The 13,392-nt window shown below is 40.3% G+C and overlaps 1 protein-coding gene across 2 annotated transcripts; it reads right to left on the reverse strand.

Annotated features, from left to right (window-relative positions):
• Window positions 1–615: 615 nt before the first annotated feature.
• On the reverse strand, window positions 616–13,390 carry rbm18 (RNA binding motif protein 18). 2 transcript variants are annotated; one of them, XM_044012007.1, is made up of 6 exons: window positions 13,062–13,390; window positions 11,956–12,069; window positions 6,884–7,010; window positions 6,127–6,213; window positions 2,874–2,974; window positions 616–825 (listed from the first exon to the last, which is right to left on the reverse strand). In XM_044012007.1, the coding sequence occupies exons 2-6, from the start codon at window positions 12,060–12,062 to the stop codon at window positions 642–644; spliced, it is 606 nt and encodes a 201-aa protein (XP_043867942.1). In that variant the 5' UTR covers window positions 12,063–12,069; window positions 13,062–13,390; the 3' UTR covers window positions 616–641. The 2 variants fall into 2 exon arrangements, with proteins under 2 accessions (XP_043867942.1, XP_043867943.1); XM_044012008.1 differs by having other exon boundaries at window positions 6,133–6,213; window positions 13,062–13,388.
• Window positions 13,391–13,392: the final 2 nt, after the last annotated feature.

Raw genomic sequence — 13,392 nt, forward strand, 5'->3', positions numbered from 1 at the left:
AAAATAAAAGTGTGCATCAAATAAATGCCACACTCTACAGACCCTATGTTTTGGACTAAAATTGAAGAAGAAAAAAGATCCAAGCCAAAAAAAAGGGGGGGAATAAAACAAAACTCAACACAAAATACAGCAACTTCCAAGAAGTCTCACTGAATGGCTTATTATTTCAACTCCGACTCAAACCTATACTGAGAAATTATTTTCCCTTTCTCATTGAAATAACATGATCTGGAAGCAAAAACACATGTAAAAAAAAACGCATAAGATTATTTAGCCAACAATGACATTTCTTCTTCTCCATACAGCAACTGTGCATCACAGCTGAAGGATGCACCTGTGGTAAATCACTGCAACAAGAGGAAAGCACACTGATCCACAGCAGTCAGAGTTTATTGTAAGCTAAATAATAACAAATGAATCTCTTTAAAAAAAATAATAATAATATTAACAAAAACACTCGCGGGTATTGTTGTCTGCCATTATTCCCACAAGAGTCCAGGTTCTGAAAAGCATTCTGAAAATATCAGAAATCTTTTATTTTCACACAAGTCTGTGTAGCGTCTATTGAAGAGTCAGTTTGTGTGTATGTGGGGGGGCCAAGGTGGTTAAGTGGAGGGGTCAGAATGAGCAGGAGCGTGGGGTTATCTTCTAAACTTGCGGAAGGGCCTGCTCTGGTTGTTGTGGTGTGATTTAGAATAGGGCTCCCAGCGTTTCTTCTCCGGCGGTTTGTTGTAAACGTAGGCCGAGGGGCCCGAGTAGTCATCTTCTGGGTTCTCCTCCATCATCTGGAGCTTGGCCTCGATGGCGCGGATTTTAGCACTTGTGCTGAAGTGAAGGAGGAGGAGAGAAAAACAGGAAAGAGGAGACGTGAGAGAGGGGTGGGGGGTGAAAATACCAGCGTCGCTACTGTGGGTGAGAGATGAACTGAGTGATGGACAGATCTCGGCTCAGGCTGAAGAGGAAAAGAAGAAGTGTCGCTAGTGCTCTCTTAGTATTAAGAGAGAGAAATGAGGAGGGGGGGGAGAGGAGAACAAGCAGGAGATTACGAGTTGTGCAGCATGAAAATGGAGGGACATCTGTATTTAAATAGGAGAACAGGTTGAAGGAGGGAGTGAGAGGAGGCTGTAAGAAAGATTAGGGTGCAGGTGAGTGAGTGAGGGAACAAGTGTGCATGGGAGTGCGAAAGAAAGGGACGATGTAGAGGGGACACTGGTGGTGGGGAGCAGGAAAGGAGTGTATATATTTCCTCTCTTGTGCTGTGCCGAGAGTGATTTTGAAGTTTACACTAGAGTCAGAGTGTGCAGCCTTTCCTCAGAAGTACCACTGCCAGTCAATCGACCGTCTGCTACACACACTGGACTGTCTGAGAGCACAAGAGCATTTTAGCGACTCCGCGGTGCCTCAGGTTGACTGAGTGCACGAGCGTGTGCGCGCGTATGCTAATGTAAGGCAACGGCAAGTGTGTAGCCACAACAATAAAACGCGTTGTAATTTGCTTTGACAGAACTTCAACATTTCCACCCAGAGAAGTCTTTCGGAGCCAAAGTGTTGGTCCAGATGAACTCGACTTGAACTGAGGTTTGCGGTGAGAGCAACGAGCCCACAAGCCTGTCCTGTAACAACTTCAGCGAGTCGAAGCGTCAGCACAGAGGAGGAAAAAGTGTGAAGGTAGACGTGCGACAGGGGTTTAACCCAGTGTCAGTGTCGGGGATTCATGTACTTTGAGGCATCCAAAGTAAAGGTAAACAGAGGATATAATAAATGGACACATGGAAAACATGGTCGGAAAACGTTTCCTTCAAGACATGTAAAGATATAATATGGAACATTTCTGCATTCATATATATAATGTGTTTTATTGACCTGCCTCCGGGATATCTTCTGGGGAAAAGCCCCTGTGAAAAGTCTGAACAAGGAAGGAAAAATGGGGTTCTATTACTTAGCCTTCATATTATCTGCCTTTGTCACTAATGGATCACAACAAACAATTCCCATGATCCCACGCTGCTTCCCAAATGTCATCAAACTGATTGTTTTGTTATTGTTTTGATTGAGAGATTCCTAATGGCAGAAATTACATACTGTCACACACGGACTACAGACGGCCCTGGGGCCCGAATCCGGACTATAAGCCAGTTTTATCCAGCCTGCGGCATCCTGACAGATCGAGATCGTGATATCAGCAGTTGTGATGACAGAATCAAAGCGAAGAAGGAACAGAAATGTTTCCTCAGAATTTTTCGTCAAAATATATCTGGTTTCGCACTTTCACATTTATAGCACTTAAGCAGTCAAACACAAACAGACTTTTATTCTGAAATAATAGATGTGTCACATGTCGCAGCTAAACGTTTTATGTGTAAATGCATAAAGGATTAAATGATTATTATTTCTTTAAAAGCTGTTATTTGTGGCCCTCTGGACAAATAAAAGGTTGCCCATGCCTGATTTAAGGCATCACACTCAAACTAAATGACAGAAATACTGTGTGAGAAGTGTAAAACTTGTGTTCCTGCTGCATGATGTACATGTGAACTTCAAAATATCAGTTTGTGAATCTTATGTGCGTTGTCAGATGCGGCTTTAGATGTAGTGAAAGCATAGAGGGAGGTTTGTTTCAGAGTCAATTACTTGACTTCTGTCTTTTGCGATTAGCTAAACTGACAATTAGAAAAAGGTTTTTTTTTCTGCCACACAGCATGTGACCAAGTCTGAGCCAGATTATGAAATTATTTTGGAACAGCTCCATGTCCCTGGTTTTGAGATGCATCTACAGTAGAAGATGTTTTGAAAAGACTCAGGTTTCAAGTGGTAAAGAAAATACTATCACTGCACCAATAAGAATAGTGCTAAGTGTGTGTTTGTGTACAAACCTGAGGTGATTGGCTGATATGGGTCCGTCCTCTGCTGCGCCGCTACATGACGGTTCGAGGCTAGGAGGCATTGTCTTGTCGTTACGAAAACCCTCAAACCTCTGTAGGTGATACACATGGCCAACAAAATAAAACAAAATAAAAGAACAAACAAAAACAAGACGAGAATGGACAGACACAAACACACGGGTGAGACACAGTCAGAGAAACAGGGAGTTAGTGAGAGACTAAAGATCTGTTAGTTATCCAGATATATTGGGGAGGGTGTGTAGATGGTGAATACACAGATTGCAGCTCAAACCTGGTGCCAAATTACATCTAAAATGTTGTTGTGACTCATAACACTGGAATTTGTGTTTTCTGCAGAGTACAAAAAAACATGTGCATTCACTGCTTGTTTTTTTCTTTACCAGGGTTTGTGTCACATTTCAAAAAGGTTTTGAGTGCAATGCCACCAGCATCTGGATACACATGAGACACACACTTTAACAGTATTAAAAGTCTGAACAGGAACAGTGCAAGTAGGAAAGGAGAAGATGGCAGAGAATAAGTGGGAATCCCATCAGCCACACATGTAAAGACCATCAGGGCTCCTAATAAATACTGACAGCACCTCTCTGCAGAGCCAACTCCGGCTTCCTCCTGCAAAGACGAATGCTGCTAAACTGTAGCGCTGATTTTGTTTGTGTCTGGTCAAACAGACAGAAACCAAACAGGGCTGCATGTGTCCAGCTCCCAGTCATGTCCTAAAGGCATGAGGGAGCAGCTGAGGAGCAACAACCGACGTCCGCACTCATTCTCTTTCAAACCACCTTCCAAACATCTCCACCAGCCAACACTGAATTCTTGAAAACCTATGGAGAGAGAGAGACAGAAACAAAACAACGGTCACATGACATGACGAGTGTGAGAGACCACACCAATCGTTGCCACTGGCAGGAACCTGATGCTTCAACAATCAGGATCTGCCACTAATGTGGTTGCTCACATACATGCACAAAAGCGCGCACACACACTCAGTCTCACTTTCTGTCCCAAGAAATAAATAACCCATATGGCCAAGAATAGGTCTAAAACAATGAACATTACACCAGCCAGGACCCTTCCCTTCCAGCTATTTCTAAAGGCATGGAGCTGGAATGCATAAAAATGTCCTGTTCGCCTCACAGTTGGACTAAGATGTTCTACTCACACATGGAGACTATGAATAGTGCAATTATTTGCAGCATATTTATTTATGCCATTTATGTTGCTTTTATTTTATCAATATAATTACTGTCTATTTATGTGTGCATTTCAGATGGGAGAAACCACATCAGTTTCATTATATCCGTGTATAATAACAATAAAGGCTATTAACATGAACAATTATATTCAGTGTCATAATGTAACCAGGGATACAAACTATAACCAGTTTCAATAGGGTTCTTGCAAGCTTGTTGCTCGAACCCTAATTATTTTCCTTAGAAAATACTGAAAAATACACCATGGAATTTCACATATTCCAAGTTTGACAGACTCTTGACTTTGTTTGATCAAATCCAAACAATCTCACTTATCTTTTATAAAAAATAAATACACAAAAGGGCAAATGTGTAAAAATTTATATTTGTTGTCTTTTGTAATTTCTGTTTAAAAAATACATAAACTATCAATCAATTGTTGTGAATTGACTATGCATGCATTCCAGACTTAAAATATACGCAATGATGAATTTAAAACCACTTGGTAATGAATTAAGACACAATATTTAAACTGTTGAAAAAGTAGGTTAGGAATTCCATGGGCGTTTGTAAAGAGTTGGGCCAAACACTTCAAAACTTAATCGTTCATCACAGCAACTTCCTCTCGTTCAAAGCGGCGTAATAAAGTCAAGATGTAAGTCGACTTGAGCAGCGACCGTCTCTGACTCACTTATCCCAGTGTCACTTCTGGGTTAGTCAGCGAAGAAAGAGAGAGAAAAAAAAAAGTCTTACTGGTGGAAAAACTGCTCAACACTGTAAAAAGTGGAGAGAATGTCACTGTAAGGCTGCAGCTTTTTAAGAAATCTGCTTTTGACCAAAGCAGATGCCCCTCGTGTGTTCTGAAGGCCGGTTAAATCATAATCTGTCAAATATCAAACAGATGTTAAGTGACTGGTACTGAAGGAGAAGCCTGATATGTATATCCTCTGCAGTGGTCGGTGGTTTTGTTGCGTTGCGTTTGGCACCGGGTTGGGATGCCAAATTCTTCAGATGAGTCTACAATCTGGCAAAACCTGCACTATTGTGTATCCATTTCCCTAGGATGGACCTGCAACTGTGAACCACCCACAGCCTCGTGTTCATCTTCATCAATATTAATTCTAGTCTGCCTCTCTTCCGTTAGCTTCTGTCACAATTTATGCCATTTTCTACATTTTAGATTTCTGTGATTTATTTATTTCCACTCTTTGTAAATTGCTATGTTTGTTTGTTTTTTTGGTAAAGGTGACACCTACTGCAAATGTTTGTCTGTCCTGGAAGAGAAATCCCTCCTTTGTGGCTCTTCCTGAGGTTTCTCCCATTGGTTTTTCCCCTGTACAAGGTTGTTTTTGGGGAGTTTTTCCTCAGTCAATGTAAGGGTCAAAGGATACAGGGTGTACAGACTGTAAAAACCCTTGATTCATTTCACAAAACGGTGAAACGATGGATAATAGATAAATAGTGTTGAAACCAAGGGCTGGGAAATATGGCTAAAATTGATTTTATGAGGGGAAAAAAAATCAATATCGATACCTATTGCAATAAATAAACTCATAGTAGAAATGAGCTGATGGAAATGCAGTTGCAGTTGCGTCACTCGGTCACGTGAACAGGATGGTATTTTTGGAACATTTGGGATTAATATAGGCTGAAGTTTTCTAGGTTTAATCGTTATGGCTACTATTTTTGGTTGAAATCGTGGATTTAGTGCAGCCACAATGGACGTGTGAGCAGATTTATCCTACAACGTGTTGTCTCGGAGGCAGCAGCATTAACCTTGACCTCACTCTACTATGTGGTTGTGTGTATGTGTGTGCAGGGCGTGATTCGTCTCTATACAGGATATCCCTTCACCCATTGCCAGTGGGCTGTCTATTGTTAAGAGACAGGCATGAGCTTTGCCGAGATCCTACTGCTCTTACTACTGGAGCAGTAATATGAAAATGAAAAACCAGCAGATGCTTTGAGTAGTTTATCAGTTAGCCATCAGGATACTTTCAGATTTATTAAAGCAAGAGTTTGACACTCACCCTCACCTGTGCGTGTGCCCAGCGCACGACCAGCTTCTTAGACAAGGCCAGCTTCCCATTTAAACACTGGATCGCTCTTTCTGCCTCCTGCAGGCATTAGTAGAGAGAAAAAAAAGAAAAAGAGGGTTTCTTTTTTTTTTAACAATAATGACTAAAAATCAGCCTTGATGATTGCACTCATTAAATCATTAAATCTCCACAGTAGAGAGGAGGCACAAAAAATAGTAGGCAGAAACAGTGTGAGTTAATGCAGCATTGTCTAATCAAATGAGTGGCTTTGATGCTAAATTACATTAATGAATTAGTTTTATCTGTGTGCACGAGTGTGTATGTGTTATAAAAACACACACTTCCTCTGTATGTTCCTTCTGAGAGGACTTCATATCCCACTGACAGATTGTAGCAGAGAAGCTTGATGTGTATCGTGATCCCCAAGCTCCCCAAAGCAAAACAACTATTGCTCACTGAACCTGAGAGGCTATGCAAACTCAGTTATTTGAGACATGCGAGTCCTTTAATAAAGGGTCTTAATTGTGATCAATCAATAATGTATAAAAAAACACATCATCATCCGTGACTGATATCTTTCTTTAGTAATTTATTCATTTTGTGCCCTTTGTCTGTGAGTTCTATTTACAAATTAGTCACACATATAGCATGTTGTATTTTATACATCAAAGATCAGATTGGGGCAAACTTGTAAAAACATAAATTAAAAACAAAAGTGAATAAAGTCCAAACTCCCTCTTGTGTGTACCTCTCTGGTGGTGAAGTTGACAAAGCAGTACCCTCGCGGTTGTCCCTCTAAAGGCCCAGATTTGTGGAAGAGGAAGTCGAACTGTTTCACCTTGCCAAATTTCTCCAACAGCTTCACCAGGTGATACCTTTCGGGGGAGATATTATGATACAGAGCAGAGGAACAGAAGAATGATCAGAGTCAGGACAAATATATAGGTTAAGATTGTATTGTCAATATAAAATTCTCTTATAAATATGTATGTACAGCGACACCACCCTCTTATTTGCAATCCTAAAGTCTGTGTAGGCGTCTGGTGGGGCTAATGAGAATGACAGCTTTCTCTCCCCGACACCTTTTTAGCAGCAGAGCAGCTGGTGTGACGGGCAATGGACAGTAAATCTCTTAATGAGACAATGCTGAGGATACAGTAGCAGGACAATGAGGGAATAAAACAGAGGAAGCCTTAAATCCCCCCTGGGCACTGAGCTCTGAACAAACAACATCCACAGGCTGCGAGGACCTGCCCGGGGACTTCTGAGACAACACATGAACGTGGATATGTTGTCATTGAGGAGATATGTAGTATATGTCTGTGTGAGTCAGTAGGGAAACATGTAATTGACTACTGGCTGCCATGAGGGAAAAAAAACAAACTGACAGTGTGAAAAGGGCGATGAGGTCACGAGAGTAAGTATGCAGGTGCTGACTGCATGCTTCCAAAGCATGCAGAACAGCAGGTGCTTTTATATAGCTAACTGTCAAAGTTATTGTGCATGAAATTATATCTATATGCAGTATTCCTATTTTTTTTTTTTTCAAAATGGGATTGTCTGAGAACTGCTGATCCATCACAGGTACTCTGCCCTTGCCAGTCATCTATGGCATTAACACAAATAATGGGATTTGATTATTTGACCAGTAATGAGTGGTAAAGATGACTATTCCTGATTACATTTAAAAAGATACAAATTGAACAGTGTTTCATCAATGGTTTTGTCTTCTTTGATGAAAAGTATGGGTATTTTTGAATGCATCTTGAAGCTGCTCCTCTAAGGTCAACACACTGTAGTCACCGCAGAAATGATTACATTTCCCATGGTCATTGAATTGCATTTCTTCATTTGTCTAATAAGGAGTCTCACTGTCCATCATGTTCTTGGAAATGGATACATTTCAAATATAACATCATGATTCATCATAAGAGAAAAAGGCTGATATTCTTTAATTGCTTGTATTTTCAGATACTCAAATTTGTTGACATCAAAGGAACCTGAGAAATGTCTACATTTAAGCTTAACCCAGTAACTGTTTGATAGTTATACTTAAAAAATTAAATAACTAATCAATTAACATTTTTTAAATTATTGTATTAACCAAGTAAAGCTGACTTCTGTCCTAGGAAGGCCTCATCCACAGTGCATTCACAGCACCCTGAGGTGAGGTGCCTTGTTTTTGGATGAAACACATGAGAATAGCCTTGACTTTCCTCACTGTAAACAGACAGTTCATACAACGTAATCCATCTGCTTACAAACATTTACACAATCCTCAAACACAAACCAAAGAAGTAAAAACAATAGATTAGTGGAGGAAAAAAAACTTTTTTAATTTTTTGGCAAGAATTGATCAAATAAATCATTCATATTTCACAATATGAATGCTCCTTCGAATTGTATATTTGATGGACATACATTTTTGGTCGTCCGGTGAGAAGCATTTTCTGCGAGTGAAACTGTGATTGCAGGAAAATCAAACCCATCTGTCAAAAGTCTTATGCCACCATTAGATTTGCTGTTTTAGCAATGCTACCATGACCATATACAGTATCTAGAAAATACAGAAAACATGTATGCCCTTAATAATGTCACATATTTAGTGTGATGTACCCTTACACTTGAACATAAACCTGGAGTGGAACCCTAATTAATGTTATTGGTAAAACCTGTGGGGAAAACAGTCTATTACACCAGGTTTATTCCAGACGTTGTACGAGTTAAACTCACTGACAGCTTGTTAGTATGTAATACCAACTTTCAGTCACATCATTCCACTCCAAATGCCAATGATCAAAGAATTTGACAGACATCAAAACAACAAAGCTGGTGGTGCCCAGAGACTTGAGCACAATACATATATTTCCACAGACATCTTCCTGTGTTTTTGTTTCTGTGTTGTTAACCTTGTAGGACTGTTTAGGCTGTAGAATGAGCCTCTTATTGTTTCGTTGATTGTCCTAATGGGGTGTGTGTGTGTTAATGTGTCTACCCCCACAAAGAAGAATGCTACATACGAGTGCATTTATAAGTATGAATGGGATTCAGTCAGTGTGGGACACTACAGGTGCAGTGCAGCTTTAAGCTAATATCTTCCAACCATCTATGGCTCCCGAGGGCTTTAGGCCGAGGAGATTTTGTCCTTTTCCCAGACAACACCCAGTAAAACTCCCATGTGAAGGTGGCTCTTCCTGAACTATGGGGCCATTCAAACAGGAAAACCTCAACTGGGGTTTGCTGTATAACATATTGTATTTGTTTTCAGTCTTATATTTAAATAATTGGCTTTTATATTACATTAACCTCTGCAACACCGAATGGGAAATCAGTCACTTAAGCCAAATGCAACAACGCAAAAATGTGCAGTGCATTTTAATACCCCTATATATTCTAAATAAATACATAAATGTTTCTGCAAATGGGTTTATGTGAAAGAAACTGGATGGCTGACACTCTAAGAACATTTTTGGATACTGGTGTGCTGAACCACAATGGACCGCTCCTCCTGGGGGTTGTAAAAACCACCGGAGGAAGGGGGGGTGGGGGGGGCAAGGAAAGGGAGGGAAAGGTGGGGGGGGGGAGAGTAAAGTTCACAGAGGGAATGTTGACGGCAAGGTGAAAGGTGTAGGAAGAGGAGGAGAAGCCAAGAGAAGAGAGGAGGTAAGGAGCCAGGTATAGAAGAGATACAAGAGCTACGAATCACAGAATAGGAAGGAAGGAAAAAGGAGAGGGGCCAAAAGAAATGCAGGCCAGTGGATAAGAAAAATAAGAGGTGAAGAGTGTGGGGTTTTCTGAAAATGCAACCGACTGAAACTTCTCCATAGGTCTGCAGTCAAGAGTAAAATGATGGTTACAACAGCTTTTTCAGAAACAACGACAATTTCCAGATTCGAAACTTAAAATGTAGAAAGATATCCAGAGGGAAAACAAAGAGGACGAGGGTGATGGATTACCACTAATGAGAAATTCCCTCTGTGAGCAGCCAAAAGCACAAAAACATGAATATGTGGTGAAAAATGGGGTATCACCTGCTCTGTGAAAAATCTGATGGGACACTATGAGGTGTATATCTCAGATACAGGAGAAGATTATTGACTATGTGAATCAATCAATTTACTAAGTATTTAAGGACAAAAGCATTTATAGTTTCTTTGACATTGACATCAAAATGCTTGAAAAATGCTTTCTCCACATCTAGTCACAAACTATGAGCCAAACAGTGAAATGTTATCCCTCATCTAGGGAGGAAACTTAAGATGAGTCGAAATACAGGCCAAAATTCATCTGCCTGACAAGAGGATAGCAAAGTAAAAGAGCTGCCCACTTTTCTCATTATATCGTAATCCATTTCATACTGCCTTTGGCTACGACTGACCAAAGCAGAAGTCAATGCCTTAAAACAATGATCAACAATATTATATATCATCTATACCTTTGAGGGTATAGAGTATATTCTGTCAAAAAGAAAAATCACATTTTAGACTTGATTTACTGACTCATCTCCCCCAAAAATATGTTTTATTTGTATATTTCTTGAATTTTAGTTTACGATGATGATACCAGATGTGGAGAAACAATTATTCTAAGAGAATCTACACAGACTTTTATAAGTTTTGTCTTTTCTAAGCTTAACAAAAAAAAAAAATCAAGTTTAAATTACTACATTCATTTTATATTTATAATTTGATTATTAATGTTTTGGCCTCATGTGCTCAAAGTCACCCCCTTGCATCATAGGTCCACATAGATTTTTAATTTTGGCTTATCGGGACAAACAGAAAGAGCACTACATGCACATGCTATCCAGGAGCTAATTAATCTTCCCAATCAGCATCGGGGGCCACGGGCATTTCTCTCCTTTTCCCTCCCTACTGTAAATCAGTGGGCTATTTAAGGAGAAGTAGAGCAGAGCAGGGAAAGGGGAAGGAAACGCCTGTCTAGACTCCCACCAGAGCTGCGGCCCATATATTCTCCAGCAGCCCCCCCAAGCACACAAACACCCCCCACCCCCCAAAAAAGTACTAAATCCTCTCCATCACATCGTACATATCAGTGATCTATAACCATACATGAAGAGGTTTGCACACTCTACTGCATACACCCCACCCCCACCCCAGGATGTCTTGTATACATGCTGTGGTGTAAAGAGAGACGGACTAACAATGAACACAGACACCTCAGTCTGTTGAAGCCTGCACCTCTACCAGCTGCCACCCAAACATCAACTATGTACTTAAACATGCTTGCACAGACGCACACACACACAATCTGGTCCAGACTGACACAGAGAGAGTAAACAGGGCAGGTGAGTGAGGAATGATGGCTGCTCCTTAGCACAGCAGGTCTCCACGCCTCGCTGCCTCTCTTTCACACACCCATCCAAGTCTGCTCAGTCTCAGCCTGCGACACACACACGTACACACACACTACACACAGAGTTAATCAATCATATATGCACACACAATGCATTGCCTTTCTATGAGGCAGCGGAGCCAGGCAGGTTTAAAAACACTGCTTCAGGTAGGTTCATGACATGGGGGGACTTCCTAACAGCAGCCGCCTCAGATTGAACACTTGTTGCTCCTGAAATCAAACACTACCTTTGTTTTTAATTCCACTGCCTGGTGCACATGATATGTGAATGCAAACATTTAAAAGTGAAATAAAGTGTGTTCATATTATTGAAATACATTTTGATGTTTTAAATTTTTTTTTTTTTAAATCTAATTGGAAGCATATATGTATCAAGATGCAACAAACAAGCTAACCACTCACTAATGATGCACAAGTTGCTTAAATAAGTATGTATTTACTCACTCTGTGATTTTGGGATCAATGTTGCCTATCCACAAGCGATTTCCATCGTGGGACGCACTCTCTGAAATGATGGAGGCATTTTCTACCGACTCTGCTGCAGACGACATGTGTACTCTGGAGAGGGAGACAGGAAAAAAGAAAGAAAAAAAGAAAGAAATGTATCTTTAAAAAAAAATTATACCAATGCAAACACTTAAAAAAGTACCCTGTTTATCTTTAGACTGATATGTGACCATTCAAATAGTAGCTATATTGTCTATCTTGCATCATCACATTATCGGCAGAACCTCCTGTCTTCCACAAAATAATCACAATTACATATTTCTGTAAAATCGTAACATGCATGAGTTTAATTGTTACCTCATGCATTTATCGCTCTATTGCTAGATTGGTACTTAAATCTGTCTTGTAAGTTGTCCTTGGGTGTTTCAAAAGGAAGTTATAGATAACACTTATTACAATCATTATTATTATAGCATACAAAGGTAACCAACACATACATAAGTCATTTCACGTGTGGAGATTGCAGGAATTAATTGTGAATTGTGAAATTATATTATAAAAAAGGACAGGATAACATAAGATTTGCAGTGACAGAGTAGCAGAGACAGTAAAGGACATAGTGAACATGCAAATTGGGGATTAGGTTAATTGGTCACTAAATTGATCACAGGTGTGAGAGTGAACGATAAATCAGTGTTTAATCAGAATGTTTACAACATAAAAGTGCAAATCGAAGCTAAGCTTATACTCGGTTTAAATTTGCAGTGTTGATCCTGAGCCCCAGCTGACAGAGAACATGTGTAATAAAAACAACCGTGTTTCTGCAAACCCTCAAAACGGTCAAATCACAAGTTCCCTCGGTGACTTCTACCCGCTAACATACGCTAAGCTAACAGCAGACTGATTAGCCGTCCATTATCTGGTCCTTGTTAGTGTTAGGTGGTTACGGTTGCTTTACTAATGTAAAGTGAAATCTTATTCAGGGTGTAACGTGCTCAACAGCGATTATCGAAATATTAACCATTCAACAGTTAACAGTCCGACCGACTGTGGGCGAGTAGTGGGCTGTTAGCGGTTAATTAGCTTGAGGAATATTAGCTTACCTCCTCAATTCCTCAAACGTCCTCTTACAGCGACTGATCAATTCGATTCACTTTGCTTATAATCCCACTATCGGGACAATTTGGCTGCGTCAAAACATTATGTTAATTATTTAAGATTTTACTTTCTACGTTTTCTACTCTAAAAAGGGTCGGTACGGTTAGCTGTAGCAACGAGCAGTCGCTGTCCGAAAACAAAGGCGCAGGTTGATGTGTCAGTTGTTCAGCTCGACGCGGAGTCGAGGAAGGCACTTGGTTTCTTTAACTTGAGTGCCCGCCTCACCCCGCTGCTCTTCTGGTCCTGTCATTACCAGTAACCCCGCTCATTCGGTGT

The sequence above is a fragment of the Solea senegalensis genome, linkage group LG21 (genome assembly GCF_019176455.1).
Source record: "Solea senegalensis isolate Sse05_10M linkage group LG21, IFAPA_SoseM_1, whole genome shotgun sequence".
NCBI classification, from domain to species: Eukaryota; Metazoa; Chordata; class Actinopteri; order Pleuronectiformes; family Soleidae; genus Solea; species Solea senegalensis.

Excerpts from the sequence above, each read along its gene's own strand:
- rbm18 (XM_044012007.1), bottom strand. The coding sequence starts at position 12,062 with ATGTCGTCTGCAGCAGAGTCGGTAGAAAATGCCTCCATCATTTCAGAG. Across the intron at positions 2,975-6,126 it reads GGGCACACGCACAGGTGAGG|AGGTTTGAGGGTTTTCGTAA; the intron begins GTGAGTGTCAAA and ends TATCACCTACAG. Across the intron at positions 826-2,873 it reads ATATCAGCCAATCACCTCAG|CACAAGTGCTAAAATCCGCG; the intron begins GTTTGTACACAA and ends CCTTCACTTCAG.